This window comes from Episyrphus balteatus, chromosome 1, assembly GCF_945859705.1.
Source record: "Episyrphus balteatus chromosome 1, idEpiBalt1.1, whole genome shotgun sequence".
Classification (NCBI taxonomy): domain Eukaryota; kingdom Metazoa; phylum Arthropoda; class Insecta; order Diptera; family Syrphidae; genus Episyrphus; species Episyrphus balteatus.
Genome location: NC_079134.1, coordinates 10,880,790 through 10,902,749, shown reverse-complemented (window position 1 = coordinate 10,902,749; position 21,960 = coordinate 10,880,790). Strand labels below are relative to the sequence as shown.

At 34.3% G+C, this 21,960-nt stretch overlaps 1 protein-coding gene across 2 annotated transcripts in view; it reads right to left on the bottom strand.

The window, feature by feature from the left end:
* LOC129906102 (myb-like protein Q) overlaps positions 1–21,960 on the bottom strand; it is a 212,158-nt gene that overhangs the window by 10,029 nt on the left and 180,169 nt on the right. The window contains exon 2 of one of the 2 annotated variants that reach the window (XM_055981738.1): positions 7,378–7,416. The exons of the other annotated variant lie outside the window; for it this stretch is intronic. Within the exon in view, the coding sequence (XP_055837713.1) occupies positions 7,378–7,416 (39 nt within the window). The remainder of the gene's footprint in view (positions 1–7,377; positions 7,417–21,960) is intronic. 2 annotated transcript variants of the gene reach the window in all.

Genomic DNA, 21,960 nt, shown 5'->3' with positions numbered 1-21,960 from the left:
ATTTTCTCCTAATTGAATCATGTTTTTACACAATGTTGTCATTTGTGTGAATTTTTGACATTTCTAGGTTGTCATCGCGAGGTGGTGGTTTGGTGTTGTCAGTTTGGTAAAGTTGCAACTTGCTACTTAAAAAAAAAAAATATGTGTTTGTTGACAAATACTTACACTTGTTGGTTAGTGCGGCTCTCGATTCGTATTGAATTTCTAACAAATGTAGGTAGAGAGGTATAATAGTTAGTTAGATGAAATATAAGAAGATACTCAATTAGATCAACTTGCTACTGTTTGTTTGACACTAGCTATACATCGCGCAACATTGTGTGTGAAGAAAATGTATTCAATTTGTTAACATATTTATTGTTTCTCTTATTAATATACGTAGGGAGATATCTAATAAAATTTTATTGCATGCGGTAGAAATGAATTAAACATAATATTTGAACAGTGAATGGACATTGCAATAGATTTAGTCTGACAACATTTGAGTATCTAATCAAGTGGAATAGTTACGCTGTCAGTTTTGTGATGAGATGCGAAATTTAATTGTGTGCAAGAGGTGATTTTGCAATTTTATTTCAAGTTCGTTTTGAAATGATTATGAATGGAACTTAGCTTAATAGTAACCAAATGTCAAAGAGGTTTGAAACGTCAAAAATTACTTTAAAGCAGTTAAAGTATTTAAAAACGTCAAAAGGTTCTATTTAAGCAGGTTGTCAAAACGTCATTGTTTTGACGTTTGGTTGTGCCGACTATTTTTTTTATGAAAATTATGTCAATCTATCATTTTCAATTGCAGTGTTAAGCCTTTTTCGCTGCTGAAGCGAAACAAAAAATTTTGAAGTCTCCAAAGTCAACAGCGCTCATGTTAACAAAAAAATACCATCGGGAATTAGAGCAAAGTAAAAATTATGAAAATACATCAGAAAATAAGTTTAAAAGCAAAAACAAAACAAATTTAATTTCGTTCAAGATTTCGTTAACGAAATTTTGTATTGAAAATTTCGTTTCGCTTCAGCGGTACATAGTTTTTTAACTGACTACACACTACATGGAAGGGATCATCGGTTGTCAAAATGTCTATTTTAAGTAATTTAAAGTCTGTTCGACTTGGCACTTCCAGTTGCCAAAATATTTATTATTGTGACATTCCTGTTCTCAGTAGGTGTTCTTTGTTTTTTTTTTTATTCCTGAGTGATTTCAGTTCAGATTACAAATCTGAAGAAGTGACTGACTTTGAACAAAATTTATTATAAAATGTCACAGCTATGGAGCAATAAATAAAACTAAAAAAAATAGTAATTGGCTCTGAATGTATTCATTGATATAAACTTAAGGTGTCAACAACAGTGATTGTTTCTCTGTTTTGCTATGTCAAATTTCATGAATAAATATAAGGTGTGTTCAATGACATGCTACTCTTGAGAATGCAAAACATACTTTATTCCTTACAAGCTGGGAAAATATCAAAAAATACTTCTAGTAATTTCAATGAATATTGATCTGATGTCAAAACAAAGAGAATCTTTTAAATTGGGGTATGAAATTTTAATATCTCAATCATAATGTACCTTCTCTTGAATCCATAAAAATAATTTAAAAAACGTGTCGTATGCATGTTTGATTTTTCATTACAACTTTGTCTGAATAAAATCTGTCAAATAAAATTTAACTGTCCCATTGAAAAGGGAATGACTGAAAATTAAGTAACAAAACAATATTGACAAGTACTTCGAGAATACATTTTTACATGCTTTGTACTTTCTATTTCGTTAGAAATATATAACGAGAAAAAATTAAAGAAGTGTCAAAGGTTTTCTTTGTTTTTACTGAAAACGCAACTTTTGGATACTTTTATTGAAGTGAGCTCTTAAATATTTGATTGAAGGCAAAGTGTCAAAATCTAATTCAATGATGTGTCACACAGAAGCTGTCATTTGCTGAATGATTTCTTCAAGTTTGCTGACAAAGCGCACTATGGCCAAAAGAAATTTTGTGTCACAAAAAGCTTAAATTCGAGGTCTTAAAGCTTGGTTCTGTTTGATTGCTGTTAATACAAATCAGATGCAAGTTATTCAATGAATATGAAAAACATTTAATTTTGCTGTCATTTTGACAGATATTTATACGTTGTGGTATAATCTGATGTGGCTTTTATGAATATGGCATAAAGGGATAACTTCCTTCAACGAGAAAGATCTGTTGAATTTGGATCACAAATTCATCTTATTCAATTTTTTTTTAGAAAAAAAAAAAAAAAAACAATTTCAACTGACATCTACTTGAAGAAGAATAACCACCTGTTTTAGATACTAAAGATTTAAATCAAAGCAAGACCTTAAGTATTACCCATATGCCATTAGTTACTCTTCGATTCAAATGCCGACTTGAAATGTCAGGTGCACACTGTAGTTGTTGTGTGTCTTCAACATCCCTTGAGCCTTTTAAGATCCTGTAATACATGTAATTTCGACTTTTGTTGCCAGCAAATATAATAAATTATTTCCCCTCTACAGATTGATTTGTGTCAGTCAAAGTCACAATGTCGTCTTTAGTTTTCTCCATAGTATTACCCTATGAAGATGCGACTATTTTAAAAACACTAGATGTTGTATAATGTAGATGCAGAGGTTCCTGTCGCTGTCGCCATTTGAATCTGGAATCTCTTATTCTTTTCTATATAACTCGGCATGCGTCGTCGGTTGTTGTTGTGGTCGTCGTCATCATCATCAAAACCGGCAGATGCGGATGAAAATGTATATTATGATGTGATCCTATGATAAAAATGAAAAAAAAAAAAAAACCAAATCTCAAGGAAGACAACGACCACGATGACGACAACGACTACGAAGAACAACCGAAGCTAAAGGATTCACTCATTCAAGATATCTCTCTGGTTTGTAACCCAGTTGGAGAGTTTTTGGTTGTTGTGCGGCGAGCGCCGCCAGTCGGACATGCCCCATCTTCACCCAATGGACAGATATCCAATGACAACAACGACTATACGGACAACGACGACGATATCCAGATGAAGGCACCCTGAATAGATGATGGAAGATAGAATGACTGATAGAAATGCAGATGAATAGCTGGTAGAGAAGAACGCGTTTCCATCGGATCGGGTAGAGAGACAGGCCTATAATGAATGCCAGCCAGTTCGTTATTAGTTCAACCCAAGTGACCATTGGCCAATGGTTTTCTTGTTGTTGTTGTTGTTGGCTGCTGTTGTTGCTGCTGCTGCTGCTTGCTGTGGCAAGAAAGGTGTTGCAGTTGTCAATTTCACAGCGGGATGCATGTGGCAACTTGGTCAGCCTATGATATTATTAAAAGCAACCAAAGCAGAAGAGAGATTCTTCTTCCTGCTTTGCGTTTAGTAATTACATGTGTGGTGTGTGTGCTGCCTCATTGGTTTCTGCCTATAGGACACTCTCTAGACACATCATGGTTAGAAGAGATCTTTCATTAGAGTGAGAATTATTATTATCTTCTTCTTTAGTTTTCTTTAGGGTTGTGGTGAAGAAGAGGGAAGAAGGGGGCAAATTCATAGAAGAACATCATCGTTGTCCGGGGGCTTGTGTCATTTTTAATTGTAGATATCCGCTATTAAAATCGGTTATTAGAATTTGTGCAATTTATCTTCTGGCATCTAGTAAAAACATCTTTCTCTGTCTCTCTTTTGGTTCTGTTCGTTTTATATGTGAAATTGTGTCTTTGGAGATTTTAATGAAAGTCTGTTTTCGTCCTTTGGGGCTATAATTGGATTGGGCGGCGCTTAGAGCCGCTAGAATTGCATGATGATGAAAAAGAGGATTTGTTTTCTTTATTTCGAGATTAGGTGGCAATGTCTAGTACGATGAATCAAAACGGTAGATGAATGTGGTCCAGGTAATATGTTAAGATTTATAGATTAGTTACATGCATCTTATAGCTAAATAGTGAAGCAAAATGAGAAAGAAACCGTTGATGATTAGAAGAAGAAGTTGATCAAGTTAGAAGAACAAGACGTAGAGTAGAGTTGAGTACAAGAAACAGTGGAATTGAAATAAACAAAAATGCATCTGGAGAAATTGTCAACTAGGAACAGAATTTCTTTTGACAGTAGGAGATTTAGAGGTCAGGTAAAACTTTTTTTTTTACTCACTAGTTCACAGAGAAAAATGTCTGACATTATCTACCACAAATGTCAGTTCCTATTCGAAACTAGGTACATTTCTTTTGACAGGTATAATTTCTCCTTCGAAACTATTTTTTTTCTTTTTCTCAAATATTTTCTTGTTTCCTTCTCTCGTATACGGAGCTAATTTGTGCTCTGTTGAAAATGGAATTTTGGGTATGTTCGTAAAGTTTTTCGTGTCATTTGTAGCTATCGCAGAAAAATTTGTCATAAAAGCGTTTTGGTACTTTTGCACAGTTTTTCTTTCTCTGAGAAGATTTTATACCCATTCCTGAAAATTTGACAGATTTAATATCTGTTTGTGTTGTTTATCAAAAATAAAGAGTACCCTTCAAGCAAAAAAAATCCGACCTCGGTCCGAATCCGCTCCGTCTCAGGCGGAGCTGAGTCCGACTTCGGCTCAGAAACGGGTCCGAAGGCGACTCAAATTAGTATGGAAATTATAATCACCGCGGAGCCGATTTTATATGTATTGGTTTTTTCACCACGATTTCTCCTTCGACTTTGTGTTCATACACAAAAGTTGCAAGTGTGTGAGTGCAATCCCGTTTTTCTAGGTCAGAGTGTCTTTTCTGAACTCCGTTTTCTTGCTTGAAGGGTAGGGTTCAATTAAGTTTTGTTTGCATTGTTAAATAAAACTTAAGAATAGGGTTCATTTTGTATTGAATACAACATTTTGTGTTCCATAAGAGCAAGAATTTCGATTTCAACATTGTCTTGTTTTTATTAAATTTGTGTATTTAATGTTTAAATTTAAATACGTACTACTTTTCGTTTGTTTAAAGTCTAGGGGCCAATTTGCTCTTCCCTTGATCCACACGTGCGTTTTGATGAAAAAGTTTTTTTTTTTTATTTTAAAACATTTGTTTTAGGTATAATAAATCTTCAATTAAACTTAGGATTGAAAACTTCATCTGACAAATATGTCACAAGAAAAAAGACAAGTTTAGTAATGATTTGCCAAAATCCCCATGGTGTCATATACACTCCTTGTAGATATACTTCAATATTCCCCCCGGAAACATATTTATCAAACATGATTGCCATTAAAAAAAAAAAAAAAAAATTTAAAAAAAAAAAAATAAGAACCAACACAAACTAAATCAAGGAAAAACTTTTCTTTATGCGAAAAGGTCAACAAACCAAACCATCACAATGCTCTTTAAAAATATTTAAACAAAAAAAAAAATGGTATAAAAAAGGAGAACGATAAAAGTTCATGATTATAACTTTTCTCCGCACCCACTTGAAATAACATGCCTCGATAACTCGGCATTTGAATAACCTAGCAAACAATTTATTAAAAAAAATTTTTAAGGACATCTAAAAAAAAAAACAAATATACTTACTAAATACAAAAATATATGTATATAAAAATTTTCCAAGTGCATTCCCATTTCCAAGCAGAAAAAGGTGGCCAGGCCAGTTCCAGACCCGTCCACCATCCCACACAACCACCGGAATCCAATTGGTTTAATTCATATGCACGATTCCCACTCAATTATAATTTTTTTTATTTTTCTACAACTGCAAAAAAAAAAAAAAGAAAATTCCTATCCCATCCTGAATATACAGGAATATTTTCCAGGACTACGTCGAATGTTTTAAAGGATTCTGAGAACGAAGTGTGCAAGGGACAGAGTGAAAGAGAAGAGAGAGAGAGATGAGAATGAAATTGAGATGCGAGGATATGGTAGGTGGATTTGAAAACGAGTGCAGGTGCACAGAAAAAAGGATTCTAGTGGAAAATTGTACTCTTGTGTTGTAGTTCAATGACATCCAGAGGAAGGACAAATGTGATTACCATACCGTATACGGTTGTGAACTGAAAAAAAAAAAAAAAAAAAAAAAAAAAAAACAGAACAAAACAAAACACAACGGCAACGATGTCGACGATGACAACACAAAATATACAAAAAGGATTAATTACGTTAAATTAAGCACGAAACGATGTGTACAAGGGGAGCTATATAGCCATCCCCATCATCATCATCATCATCCATTGGCTTGGCGCATTAATGCGGCTGCAGCAGAGATGGGAATAAGGATCCAACCCGACCGCATATATTCATTATATTGATTCAGATGAAGTTATTTTATTTTTTGTATTTTTTTTTTCATTTCGTTTCTACATAAAAAGGATTTTTAGTTTTATTTGAATCTACTTTCTCTCATTCTTGGTTGGGGTTTGGGGTCTCTCTTCCTGTAAAGAGTTTAATGAAACTTGAAAATATTTCTTTTTCCTCTTTAAAATGGATGAATGGGTGATGTACCCTATACAACAACTAAATTACGTTTGACGTTTGAGGTTAAAAAGAGAATTTTTGTTTTTACATTTTCTTTCTGTAAAAAGACCCAAAATTTTATAATTATACAAAATTAATATAATTGGCGGTATGAAAAGTGTTGAAATATTATGATGAAATTTTCTAGGGGAGCTTTTTGTCGTTAAAAAGACACAAAAGAATGCTTTAGAATTCAAAGTAGTTAAATACCCCTTTATGAAAATAAATGAAAAAAGATTCAATAGTTCTTTTAACCCTTTCATAGGGAAAGAGAACCAAACGACATTGATTGCCCTTAACAGGGTTCAGAAAATAAGCGTTAACTTCTTTCAACAACTTTTTAAAAGGGTGAAATCGAAAGGCCAATGTACAGAGCTTTTGAACCTCATATTCCTCCCATCTGACGTTTGATCCTAGTCCCTGGTAAAGAACCGCAGAATTGTAATAAGTTTTTGTGAAAAGATGGAGGAGATTCATAGTTAAAAGTTAATGTTTTACACTACAGCCATTTTAACTTTACGTATTCTTTTCCACTAAAATGTTTACTATCCCAAAAAAGCGCACTTCCTTTCTGTTTTTCCTTCTTATCAGTTGATGTTTATGTGATTTATTCAAAGCGAATATAGAATTAAACACACTTTTATTACAAGTGTTCCTTTGAAGGTGGCAAAGTGTTCTAGTACTAGCATATGAACACGGCTATTCAATTGCCAATTTGTATACACCCTCAGAGAATGACGTTTAAGATGAGTGTGTCTAGCGCAAAAAGGTTTGTTTGATAAAAAATCTTTAAATTTCTCTTGGTCGTCAGTAATTATGATTTAATTTTAGTGAAAAAAGTCTTGATTTTATGTGAATTATTCCTACAGAAGTCTCTTTTCAGAAAATTTTACGAATTGTTAGTTCACGTTTTAAACTCACCAAAATTGTTTGATCTTCATTAAGAAGTTTTTCATTTACCTGAAATTAAAGAAAATATTTACGTTATTTTTTAATTAAAAACAAAATATTTACTTCAAAAAATGTTATTTTTGTCTGCCTACTTTTGAAAGAATAAATCATAAACACTAGAAACACTAATTTAATTCCTCTCTGAAGTGTATCAAATGAGCTAAATCAAATTTAAAGTGTACAATTTAAAAACAGTTGACATTTTATATATGTAGGTATGTATAATACTCCCTCAACTTATTTTAACAGTTTTAAGTTTGACGGTGTTCACATGGGCCTCACTGTCTCAATACCTTTCTGTGTTGCAATCTCATTGCAATTCATGGTGAGATCTCTTTCTCTAAAATAGGCAGGAGATTTTAAATTCATTTTATATCTTTGGACTTACAGAAATGTCAAAAAAATTCAGTGGAATTAGGCTATTGTCTGCGCTGTCAAAACAGGTGACGTTTGACATACTGCCATAACTTATTTTGACATTTTTGTGTTTGATCTCATTCTGATTCGGTGAGCTCATACAACTTGTCTGAATTGAACGTTCGTCAAAATACCTCGGTACTCGGTTGTATGAGTCCAGTGTCAATGCCGTTAAAGATTTTCATAAGAGACTGGTGACTGTTCAAATTAATGCGTTAGACAAAACGTTTCTCTCAAAGTATCAGCGTTACATACTTAAAAACATCCATGATCACCTTCCAACAACTGCATATTTGTTTGTTCATTGACTCCATTTAGTATGTTTCTATTTTAATATTACCCTTCACAATTTGCTTCTTTAAAACTTTACAGATTCTACTTTAGCTCCTATAATGCTTTATAGAAGTAAAGTTGTTACTTGAGTTTATGAGTTAAAATTTGTTTAAAGCCTAATAAAAAAGAACTACATTCTGCAACATGTTTGCAAAAGATAATAAAACCTTTTGACTGCTCTTTCAGAGAAAAACAGAAGCGTCTATCATCAAAACCACCAAGTATAACTACCTAAATCTATTCTACTTATTCACCCCAACTTGTTTAACTTGGCACTTTATAGTAAGCTTTTTATTTAAATTTAATGCATATCACATCTAGATTACACAATTTCATGCAGTTAAATGCCATAACAGTCCTATAGAAAATGACGACTAACTGCTCCTGCGCTGCCACCACAGCACAACCAACAACGACCGTTACAATTAGTACAAAGATATATAGGACGACTGACGACTGGCGCGCGAAGTGCGCAGGGCAAAACTTCTTAAAAAAAAAAAAATTGCTACTACTATACTCCAATATGCTGTGTAGTAATTGGGTGCCCTCGAGCTACATCAGGCAAACAACATACCAAACAACCAACTTACAAACGACGACGAAAGGAATGAACCAACGAATGGATCATTAGAATATTACAACTTCCCGGAGATGTTCGAGGCGGTTTTACGATCGCGCCACCGCTCCAAGCTGTTACAATTCGTCTTCGCCTAAGCGTCCAGCAGCCATCTATGTAGCTAGTCAGCCAGTACAGTAGTATATCATTGCCCCATCTAGCGACGCAGCGGAGATTTACGACTGAGCGAAAACCATCTAATTATTACTTCGCGAATGATGAAGCGATTTTTATGTCCACCACTTGCGCCGCGCCGCTGGGCAATTCAATTGCAGCAGATAATAACAAATGAGTGGCGAGAGAGAAAAGAGAGCTGGGTGATGGGAGCGGAGAGGACAAGGGAGAAACATGGCTGGAATGAATTCAGAGGGCGCCTTTTATGATTGGTTTACTGCTGGCTGGTTGGTATATCCAGCTCCCGTGTGGTGGCACTCGAAGCAATTTTTCATTTGCGCTACTTAACATGTTCGATGCAGAAATTTAAATCACCAAAGATGTGTAATTATGTCAGACCATTAGGGGCTGTATAGAATCTATGAACGGGGCATCATGCTGCTGCATGCTGTTTCATTATTCGTCATCGTCATTCTACTATTTATTCGGGATCAAAATGATTGCACAAAGGGGCAAAGCAAACTATCTGAAGAAGAAGAAGAATATTGTATATCCGGCTTGAATGGCAATTCTGTGTAGATGATTGTTTGTTGGAACCCAAATTACAGGTCCAAGCTGGATGGGAGCGTAGAGCGCAGCAAAACGTGCTACTCTACTGACATGCGTGCTGCTATTGCAGAGTGCGCGAAGTGAACACCTTTCGGATGAACGGACTCGAATTCCGTTCACCACTAGAAGCATCAGAAACAGCAACACAGTTGCAGGCGTTTCTTCTAATTGCATCTCGAGCTGTCAGGAATGGAATTGCTTTGTCCTAAGGCGTGATTTTCATTTGTGTCTTATTCGAAGAATATAAAAACAAAACAAAAAAAAAATCTGGTATTATATATCTTTGACTGATGGTGAAAAAGCTAATCAAGAAAACTCATTTTTTTTTTTGTTGTTGTTGATGAAATATAAAAGAGTAGTTTGCGTCTTTGTTTGCATGCCAAGAGATAGATATAGTTGGTATATTCAGTTTAATGAACACAAAAGTGGGGTCGTTTCTAATAAAGCTATTAGAACTCAAGAGATAATGACTACGAGATGGTGATTAATAAACAAAAAGAAAGAAAAAAATCAAAGAAGAATTACTGTGAAAGCATTAAAATGTAATCCATGTTACATTGCATGTGCAACAAATGTTTTTTTTTTTTCTATTCTGACAAATTGATGAACATTCTTGCAGCTATACATGTGCAGTTTGATTGTTGTTGTTAGTTGTTGCCACCAGAGTTGTACGTGTGCCAAAGGTGTTGAGAATTTCTTTTTGCTTTGTTTTGTTTTCAAAGAAAAACGAATTCCGGGAAGAAGAGAATTGATGCAATTATTATTATTTATTAGCCAAATAATGTGTGGAAAATAAGGTGCAACATGAAAAAGTATCAAAGATATACAGAATATTATATATCGAATTTGAACACCGCCTTACAGATAAAATGTAGTCACCGTTGGATGTCTTATCTATGGAAAAAAAAAAAATAGACAAAGCCAGTTCTGAAATCGGTGGTTAAGCTTAGGTTTATCACTGGTTCAATAAAATGCATGCGTGAATCAAAGTTTAACCACAGCTAATCCACTTCTTTAGTTGAGAGGGAATCAGAAAAAAAAATTGAAAGGTTTCCAGCCAACAATTCTCGCAATCTCTTAAATTTTGAGGAAGTAATTGAAGCCGTACTTAAAGTTAGATACTTCAAAGTGAATTTCTATAAAACAAAATGGCTTCAGTAAAAACTTCAAACGGCCCTCGCATCAGTCATTCTATTTATCTAATGGAATCTGAGATTTAAAGAAACTTTTCCACTATGACTCAAAGAAAAAACTTATTTCCTTTGAAGACAGATGTGAACAAAAGGTGCAGGTATGATTAAATGGATAAGCTCCCCCTTTAGTCAAAAAGAAGTAACTAAATCCGTCTTCAAAGACACTCTCATATAAGAAACTTATATCCCTTTTAAAACAATCAATCAAAAAATCGAGCAACAAACATAACATTTGTCGCTTTAGTTAAAATTAAAAAGAAAAACAACAAAAAATTTTTTTCAAAAGTTTTTGAACGCACCCTTTAACAAATTAGGTGTTCCCTACATCAAAGAACTTGTGCTTAAACATCAAAGAGCCGCAAAGGCTTTTGCATATATATGAAGGTATACCACCTACCTTTCGTAATCCTTCATTTGCCCATCCAGTGTATTATAGAGACTTCTATTTGAACCCCGCTTTGACATTGCATAACCCATATAGTAGTTAAACTCTGAAGACTTTTTGAAACAAAGACGTTTTATAGTATTTGCACCTCTTTCTCTCTTTTACACATGACTGCTAACACTGCTGTTGTCGTTGTCGTCGGTCGTCATAGTATAGTCGTCGTCATTGAGTGTAGGTTATATATGCGGATGGATCCCCCAAAGGATTTTATTTTTTTTTTTTTTTTCTTATTTTATTTTATATTCTGGCACTTAAGCAAAGCTGCTTCTTTGCTGGCTGCCAGGCACAATGGATATATGTGGTCAGTAACCCCATACGGGCCGGGGGTATAAAAAAATGAAAATTAAAATAAGGAATTTCTTCAAAAAGAAAAGAAAAAAAAAAAACAGGGGACAAATGCTAGCGGTATACTGCAGCAGAAAACAGCTCAGAGTTTATTTGAAGTGGGTACTTTGGAAAATTACTCTTGTCAGAGAAATAAAATATCCCAAAGGATATCGCTGCTCGTGTATACGATACTATACTCTATGTCGTAGGGTACTCGTATTCTACTATTTCGGACGACAACGCTAGAGGAGTCAAACCATCATCCTCGTCCTATGTCATCCACATATACAACCTTTGCTCTTCAATCAGCTTTATTTTTTTTTTTTTTTGTTCTATCGTGTTTCGTCGTCTTTGAGGGCTTGAGTCGCTTTGTGTCGTGTGTCGTATCGTTCTTAAGCTAAAGTTGGGAGTTATAGAGAGCCAAGATATCACACAAGGAAATCATTATGCGTTGCACTTATGCAATCAAAAAATTGTACTTTGTCCTTTACGTAAAAATAAAGAAAAAAAATAAAATTTTCTACAGAATATTGAGCATCTATTCAAGGGGAATTCATTTATATATAAAAAATATTTCTACTTCCCGTTCCTCTAGGGAATGTCATCGACATTCACAATTGAAAAATGGCAAAAATGAAAACAACAATGTCATACCGTAGTATACCTACAAAGTTTTAAAGAAACTTGTATTTGGCATCATTTGATATAGTTGAATTGAGAATTGCAATGCACGTGAGGGATTTGCATTTAAAATTGTCAATTCAAATAAGAAAGGACAGAAGTTAGTGCTTTGAAACGGAGCATTTTGAATAAAAATTTACCCTAGGTTACCCTAACCTAACATTCAGAGACCATTCAAAGTGGATTAATTGATTTAAGATCTTATGCATTCCATTTGTTTACTTTTCAATGGTTCAAAGAATGTTAAGGTAACGTAATCTTATAAAAAAAAACCTAAAGAACTTAATCTTTTGTCTAGAAAAATAATCTTTTTTTTATAAATGTTTCTCTACTCGCAGCTTTTATCTTATGAACAACTACGTTACCAACACTGTATTTCTAAGTATGGTTCTTGCATGTCCTTCCGAATGTCACAGTACGTCGTGTCGGTTTGTAGAATTGTCGACGTGCATGGAGAAGTGAGTTTGAATTTGACAAGCTATTCAAATTGCTAATAAATGACAAAAGTAGCAACTGACAGTTGTTTCTTATGATTAACTGCACTACCTACACAAGAACGTATATTTCGGAATTAGTGAAATTATGTCATTTGGGCTCTAGTGATTAAAACAGGCTATTATTTCACTCATGTTAAACCCTGTTCACATTGGCCTCACTCCGCCGACTCATTTTGACGTTTATGTGTTGCTTTCTCACTTGCACTTCATGGTGAGACAGAGATGTTAAAAAGAGGCAGGAAATTTAAAACTCATTTAAAATTTTTGGACTCACATAGCTGTCAAAAGAGTGGGCGACACGTGAGGCCAATGTGAACACTGTCCTACGATTCATTTTGACATCTTTGTGAGTGCCTCTTTTGACTATCTCATTCTAACCATGAAGTGCAAGTGAGAAAGAAACACAGAAATGTCAAAATGAGTCGTTGAAATGAGTCTTATGTGAACGTCAGTGTGACGTTTGCTTAAATCGAGAAGATCTGTTCGTTTAATGCATTTGAAACGTACGTTCACCATGTTCTGAGTCTTTTCAAATGAGATTTGAAGCTCCTCCTGTTTTGAGCTAAGAACAAAGTAAATAAAAAATAAATTCAAAGAATTCGTCATAATGAGTAATTTTTTTTTTACAAAAATATTCTTAATCTTACTTTGATCTTAAAAAAACACCTATTTTACCAAGAATTATCCATTTGAAAGCTTACACGTTTTTTTAAATTTCTTGGCTCCAAAATCATTTCTAAGAAAATATTATTCAAAAACTATAAAAAATTTTAAATTGCTCTTCCGGAAATAGTGAATCCATGTTATTCCCCCACTTGAACGAATTAAATAAATTGCCTTTTGGATCAGAAGTTGACGACCCTTCAGTCAATTTAGACCCCAAAAAAAATTTTTTACTAGGAAACGTATAAAAGTCATTCACAATGGTAACAACAAAATTAATAACAATTTTATCGACCTATACCCCACCTACCTTCTTGGAGTATCTACTATAATATCACGAATTATGTTTATGCGGCGGTGATTCGCACCATGTCGCCGCCATTCGATATATTTTTGGGTTTAACGGTCGCTTGGTGGGTTTTGTGATCCCAAATTGAATCTCATATTCAGGTTTATCGGGTATAAATGAGTTCAAGTTCAACGTTTTTTTATGTTCTTTTATTTTCTGATAGCTCTCATCAACTACCTACATCTGGTACCTAAGTTTTTTCGGTATCATGATACCTGCGAATTTGTTTACCATGATGGTGGAATTTCCGATTAAACCAAAAAACCCCTAAACTGGGATTCATGTAAAGTTTGGATATTTTAAGAATTCACATTACAATTTTACCACATATCCTTCAGTTTTTTTTTGTTTGTTTTTAAATTAAGAAAAAGAATGTTTCTTGTCCCATAAAAAAATAAAGGATCTCCAGGTATGCTATGCGATTCCAAAACAACAAATGGCTGGCATTGTCTGTCAGCAGTGGTTGTTTTTTCGTAAGTTTGCTCTGTCCATTTTGGGACTTCACTCTTGCTGTCACTGCGACGACAACAAAAACAACGACTTCAATGTCGACGAAGAAAAACAATTCCTGGAATGAATTCATGGGATTAGGAGAAGTTTGAGAAGAGTGAATCCCACAACAAAGTTTGTTTCCTAGAAAAAGGAGCAACTCACAAAAACAAAGCAAAAACAACACAACAGAACAAAAAATATTTAAACCAAGAAACCCCAAGAAATAAGAGCAACCAAAAAAAAAAGCGTTTCTTCAAAACAACACACATCACGGTTCATGGAACCGAGAAGGATGTTATTGTGAATGGATTCAAGATTCTAGGCTAGGTTGAGTTTTTTTTTTTTTTTGACTGTCTCCTTTTCTTATTATAGTTTGAAGATTGTTTAGAGACGAAGTTGAGTTTAAGAAGACGGTGATAGTGGAGACGAAGTCGACGACAGACCAAACGAACGAACGGAACAACGGACTATACGATGAGAAGACGCTTTTTTGATGTTGTTTTGAAATACGAGATTTTGGTAAACAAAATTCCATTCACACAAGCTGGTGAGGTTTAGTTTTTTTTTAGGAGACAGTTTTTTTTTTTCTTATTCCTGAAGTAATAGTTCGTTGGTCTCCACATATGAATAGAAAAGAGACCTTGAGAATGTTATTTTGACGCTTGTTTGTAGGTAGGTATCTAGAGTTTGCAAGTTTTATAAATATCTACGGATGGCGACTGTTTTGCTGTTCGCATATTTTGATGTTAAAAAAGTTCTTAATTGATTTTAGAAAGAAACATGTCAACTTTTGGTTTGGTAGTTAGTGGTTTTTGTTGTTGATCCATCAAGTTTGCAAATTTGGGTGGTCTTTATCGTAGAAGATTGATAGTTGTTTGGCTTGGTTATTTGGCAGATGAGAACCTGATTACATACAATATATTCACTCTGACCAAACAATTCGTTGTATCTTTCACTAAAATGTACCTACTTATTTATGGAGCAATTGGGCTTTTAAGCAAAACGCAATTCATCTCCCTTTTAAACGTCAAACCGTTAACTAAGAATCTGACCTTTGGTAGAAAGTTGGCAACTTTTTGGTTAATACAGCAACGAGAAAATTGATTTAAACCCGTCTTTTAACTTAACTTCTGTCTGTCAATTTAAACAAAGTAATAATTGTTATTTTTACTTTTACCGATTCTGAAAATTCAATATTCTGTAAATCACATGAATCTGAACACACCTATTAAATTCTTGAACTTAGCTGTGTTTGCTCTTACGGCTTGTTCAAACGCAATTACAACGTTTCCATGCATCTTTGAAGAGAACATTAACTTCCCTTCAATACTGTTGTAAGCCTAGGTCTAGTTCAAATGGGTATTATATACATTCGAGTATTCGACTCATCCCACTCGCTCAGTGGAGCCGAGTCCAAATCTTGCTGGTTCCTATCTCTGTTTTTGTCAAAATCCAACTCGATCCCTCGATTCTGTATGAAACCTCTTGAGGCAATCAAATGCTGAGTTAAATTGCGGTAAATTCTGTTCGTTTACTTTATTAAAATAGAACAAAAGGCTTTTTCAATAAGATAAGCTTACTTTTTAAACACCCACATTCACTGGCTGTAGCTTGTAGTACTGTCAAAATTTTACTGAGGGAAACAACAACAAAAGTTGGCGGCAGCTGAGCAAAAAGTTGAGATTTCTTCAACTTGCGCTACAAGCTATAGCTACAGCTACACCATTGTATTCAGGGGGTAAGTCTGATTTAGGTATCTAAACGTTTCGCAGCAAGCATGACATTTACTCTCATTTTTCATAACACAATCAATGACGATGCAAAAATATCTTATTTAATTATTATAAACGGATATTGCTGTCATTCACTTTGTCAAAACGAGTTAAATCAAAAGTCTAACTTCATCAACTGTCATAATTCCGAAAATGTATGATATTTTTTTTGCAGCGTATTTGAAACCACTCATTCAAACACCGAAGCTTGTAAAAGTGTCAATTTTTTTTCTTATTGGCTGCGTTCACACAAATGATCCAATTTAAATCAAAAATTATTAACACTTGCAAAAATTTATCACTTAAATAATTTTTTTTTTTTAAATGCGTAAATAAATTTTGCGCTTAAGTGTAACGTTGAAAATTTATTTTGCGTAAAGGCGCATATCAGATACCTCGTATGAAAAAAGCGCAAACACGCATGCAAGAAAGAAGAAAGAACCATGTTCTTTTATATTCATCACGGTATTTTGATCGTAAAGTTAAAATTTTTATTAGCGTTTCATATTTTTTCTTTACTTTGTATCCATCACACTCGATTAACCCAACGCGCTTAAGAGGGTATATTTTTTAGACAAAAGGATTCAACACCTTTCGGGTTGGGATAAGTTAAGGCTTTCTTTTGTGATTTTTTTATATGCCGCATGAATTGCAAATGAACCGAAAAAGGATCTCGTCTGTTTTTTTTTTTTGAGACATTCACATCTACTCTGTGAGTGTGTGTGTTTAACACCCCTTTTTGTGGCGTGTTTATGTAAGTGATCTTCTTGAGTGAAGGGCAAGCAGCAGCAGGATATGCGGAATGAAATTTATTACCGTTTTGACAGTTATTACACGCAGTTTTACATATTATTTTTCACCCAAAAAAAAAAACCTCATTTGACGTATGCTTGTAATTGACAAACTTGTTTTTTTACTTTACTTTTTATTGTGCTGGTTGATGGAATTTGCTTGAATCAAATGGACACATAACCCGTTTGACAGTAAAATTGCACTGCGAGAGTATATTGACATTAGGTTTTTTTTTTGTTGGTGTATGACATTTAAATTTAGAATCACAAAGGTGCATGATGGAATGACAAGTTTTGCGCAGTTTTATTTTTTTTCAGAGAGAACTGGTTTATTGACAGCTGCAAGAGTAGTAGATTCATTTTTTATCATCTGAAAAATAAATAAAAATCAAATGCACTTTTATTTTTTAAGTAAAAACCAGATGTTTGGCTTGTGGACATAACAGATTTTAAGGGTGTTTTAGGTAGTTTTTTTTTTTTTATTATTTCGCGGGGTGGAGATATGTAATTTGCATTTTTTGAGTAAGGTTGACATTTTTTTTATGTGGCGGTCTTTTATTACTTCAGTTTTTTTTAAAGGTGAAAAAACTTTCGTTTGTAACGGATAACATGATAGCGGGAAATGAAACTTTGTTTTTTTTTTTTTTGTTTCTTTGAGAGGAGCTATTTCGGTGTTGTAGTTTTAAAATGTTGATTGTCCAAACAATTTTGTTTTTTAAATATCATCTGTCAATTTTTTATGTAGTGATGGGAACACGTTATTTCATTTTGACATTACAATTTTGATTTGTAAACATTACTGTTAGAAAAGTTCAGATCAAAATCGTTAATTCAATACTCATTTGATAACGAAATAGACTTTGACTGATATGTGTCATTTTCAATATTAATCAATTTGATATGAATCTGAACAGGCCTAAAACAGCCATACGCTTTGCCGTGTTTCCACCCTAATGGCTTGTTCAAACTCTTGTTCTAACTCATTGCGGCTTGACCAAACGGTCAATTTTAATTTCATTAGGTCCCATAACCCAATGTGTTATGGAAAACACTTAAAATGTCAAAACAACAAATGTAAAGAACATTTAGTGCTATGCTGTTAATGCCAGCCTTACAAGTAAAAATAAAGTCAATGAACGGTAAGGCAGTGCACGTTTTTTCAAAGGAAATTTCGTATAAGTTTCCAATATTGGTCTTTTATGTGTCAAAATGGCCAATAAAGTCGGAAAATACATCCGCACTACGTTACCGACAAACATACGAAGTTCATAAAATTCGTTTATTCTCACAGAAAGTCATATTCTATCAAAGTCTTCTGATAAATTGTAGTTAATGCCTTTCGATCTGAACAAAAACTATCATCGTAAAAGCTCAGAAAACGAATATGTATAATCCCTTTCAAGTCCAAGATTTCCCTTCAAAACCATTATTAAATATCAGATTTAAATAACCATTACTCATAACGTCATAAGAAAAAAGAAAAAGGCAAAAAAAAATAAAAAATTTTGAAACATAAATCCGCCTAACAGACCATCAGCGCAAAAACAACAACAACAACTAACTATAAAAAAATAACCCTAAACAACAACACTGTGTGTGGTCTGTATGCTTGCTATCTTAACCCATGTCCCCATCCATCCATAGAATGTATACCTACAATTTCCTGAATGCAAACGATCCATACCAGCAGAATCACCTTAATCACTGCATCAGCTTATAAAACATCCAATCATTAGCCGCATGATTCGTCGTTGTTATCGTCGTCGGTCGTGTCTCTCACCTTACTATATAGCTCGAACCCCAGCATGCCTCTTCACCTGGTGATTTACTATTTTATATTTCTTCGGCTTTCAGTAGGTAGGTTTACTATGATGCATCAGTTCGTTCCTATAATGTTTCTATAGCCCCTCACTTCTCTCCGGTTTGTATATATATATTCCTCCGTGGTATAAACATAAACGACAGCAGCAGTGTCAGCAGCATCATCACCTTCACAGCAGTCTACTTGCCCCATATAGGACCGAGCGTCATAAATAATCTCCACTCTCTCGTCTTCTGGTGTTGTATCTCTCTCTAGCTATTCGCACGACGACGACGATAACTACGACGCGACTCTAGAACCAGACAGTCTGTCTATGGGGTCATCTTGGAATGGTGTTCATTTAATCACCTGCGCCTCGTCCCAGTGCCCACCTTAACGACTGCTCCACGAAAAGCGCATTCAAATGTGATTCACCCTTTCCGTCGACGACGACGTAGTCATCGTCGTCGTCATTTACGTCGTTTGGTTATTCCACCATGGTTGATGGTGGCGGATGCGAGGATGCAGATGAGGAGGTGCCCAGCTTTCACCAACTCCTCGCCAAAGCAGTGGCGAGTTGCAGAGTGTTGAGAGATGGTGGCGCGATGATACCCTTTAAGTCCCTGCAGACATCTGTGGGTGCATTAACTGCAACAACGGTGGTGCGCATTAATGCCAACATGTCTATATTTTGGTGGGGTGGTGGTGAAGCTATAAATTAGAAAAACATCCATCTGGAAATTACTTCAGTCTTTTTTTTTTAAATACTGTCTCTACTGTTGATAGTTCTTCCGTTGCGAGAATGTTTTTTTTTTGTTTTTGGAGGAAAGAACCGTGGGAGACATTTTTGTGTCTGACAGATTTGGAAAATAAAAAGGGGGCTGAATGAGGCGAAAAGGCATATAATATTCTCAAAACCAAATGGAGACTAATGTTAATGTCCCCGAATAATGGCCGGCAATAAAGTAAGCTGTCTAATGTAGGAGCACAAAATAATTGTGACACTTTAGTCGGCAACCGTTACAATCAAATGACATTTAAGATGCCGAATACAAACTATTTTCAGTTTATGGGTTATCGACGTGTTCTTTCAAAAAAAAAAAACAATCATGGATGCCGCATGTGGGGGTGAATTTAATAAGTTTAGAAAAATTTAGGACACTCCTTGGACCCGATGACAGGCAGAGCCATAAACAAAATTCCAAACAATTTTTCTGTTAGTTGAGTGTCAAAGGGGAATTTTTAGACGTGACACATTAGAGTTGATGTTAAAATGATCGTAAATAGCATATGGTGTTCTAAAACATTAATTTTTTCCTATAAAATGGAGACATTTAGAAAAGCTCATTTTTGAACTTAGAATGTTTTAAGGAACTTGTAGTAGTTTTGCTTGAATTGTTAAATGGCAAATGGAAAAATGACTTAACTAAAAATGATTGAACGAAAAAGAACAAATAGCTTGACTGTCAAATATAACATTTCTTTGAGCGAATCTACAACATTTATTTTTGTTAAAAGTACCTATCAATTAATCAAAAACTTGACACTTTTCTCTTTACTTTACGTTTTTTTTAAACAAAGAATTCTCAAAATTCTTGACGCACGAAATAACGTGAGTTTTCAGAAACATGAACGTGGCTAGTTGTTGTGAAGGAAAGTATGTAAGATCTCATAAACCTGAACATGGCTATTTCTTAATAATGCACCTGTCAAATCATTATAAAAATTTTAAGCTTAAAACACAATTAAAATGAAAGTTACATATCATTTATTAAAAATCTATGTAAGCGCTTAGTTAACTAGAAGTTAAAATGATATTTCCATTTTTTTTTTAAATAATTAGCCACGTTCAGATTTTTCAAATCTTTCATATTTACGTGCGTCATGGATAGCGCATTCGTTGACATCTTTATTTAGCTGATTTGACAACTTCATCATAGATAATAATAAGCCACGTTCAAATTTCAGAGTTTTGAAAATTTTGTTTGCGTCATGGACATTGAAAACATTGACATTTGCATCATCGACAGCAAATCACGTTCATGTTTCACGATTTTTTTTACGTCACGGAATATAGATGGAACACTATTTTACAGAAAAAAATGACAACTTTATTTAAAAAAATAATTATCTATGCTGTGACGGAAAGCAAATCCACCAATAAAGTTTTAATTTCAGTTTTTTTTTCTGGCGAATTTTTATTCACATTTTTAGGTAGGTAAAAAGGGTGCCCAAACAAAAACACTGACGATCGATAACAAAAAACGCATTCACCAGCGTATTTGTATGAAAAAAATTCAACACCAAAACGTCGACGTTCAGATGTAGAATATTTTTCATACAAAAACACTGTCAAGGGCTTTTTTCCTCGATCGTAGTTGATGTGGGTGCCTGAACAAAAAAACTTCGATCATAAAATCTGTTATATTTGCTCTCAAAATGTACACTACATTGCCGACGGTGCAATAAAAAATGCCATCTATTTTTAAAAATATGTGGCTGACAGATCGTGGGGCTGTCAGGGCTGTCCAAACTTTTTCTTAAAAAACCCTGAAAAAAATTATACTAACCCTGAAAGTTAAAAATGTTGTCCCCATCGTTCCTAAGGCTTCCCTTCCTGTCAACATCTAAGAAAATTTCTCAAAAACAAACCATATCGATGTTTTTAAGTCCATTGACTAATAAAAAAACAAAAAAATGAAGTTAATTCCTTTTGACATCTCCGAGGTCATTGACAGAAAGACATCCACGAGCAGCAGGTACAATAATATAATTATTGTAGGCAGGGATAAGTAGGTTCTCGGATTACAATTTTTATTGTTCTTGGTGCTTGTGCTTATGGACTCTAAACTATTCCTTGAAAGAAGGAACGTGTGTTATTATTAAAAACAATCGAACTCAAATGACCCTTTTCTGAGAGTCCTCGTCGGTCGTATGTGTTGTAGTATGTTCCCGAAAGTTCCCACAATACCGATTGTTTCTGAAGTATATGTTTTTTTTTGTAATTTTTTTTTTTTTGTTGAAGGTACTTCGGCTTGCAACCACGGCTTCTTTGTTCCTTGCTCGAATGAACGATGACGCGGATATCGAAAATATAGGATTACACAATTTGTTTTATCCTTTTATACATTTTTTTGTTATGTTTTTGTTTTATTTCAAACTGAACGTGTGTAAATATAATTTTTTGTATATGTATATACGATTTGCTGAAAGCAAAAGACAAAAATACCGCCGCCCTGTGTTGTATAGAGCTGGTAGTCGATGAACCCAAACATGTTCCAGTTAAAGGGTCGTCCTCGGGAGGAACATGTTCCTGTGGTTTGGTTTGGTTGGTGGAGAATCTCTCTTCTTTTGGTATAGAAAAAAATAACAACAGCGGAATAAAAAAAAAAAAAAAACTGCCATTATTTTATCCTTCGCAGGCCTTTTCAAGCACAGGCTATTGTTTGCTTG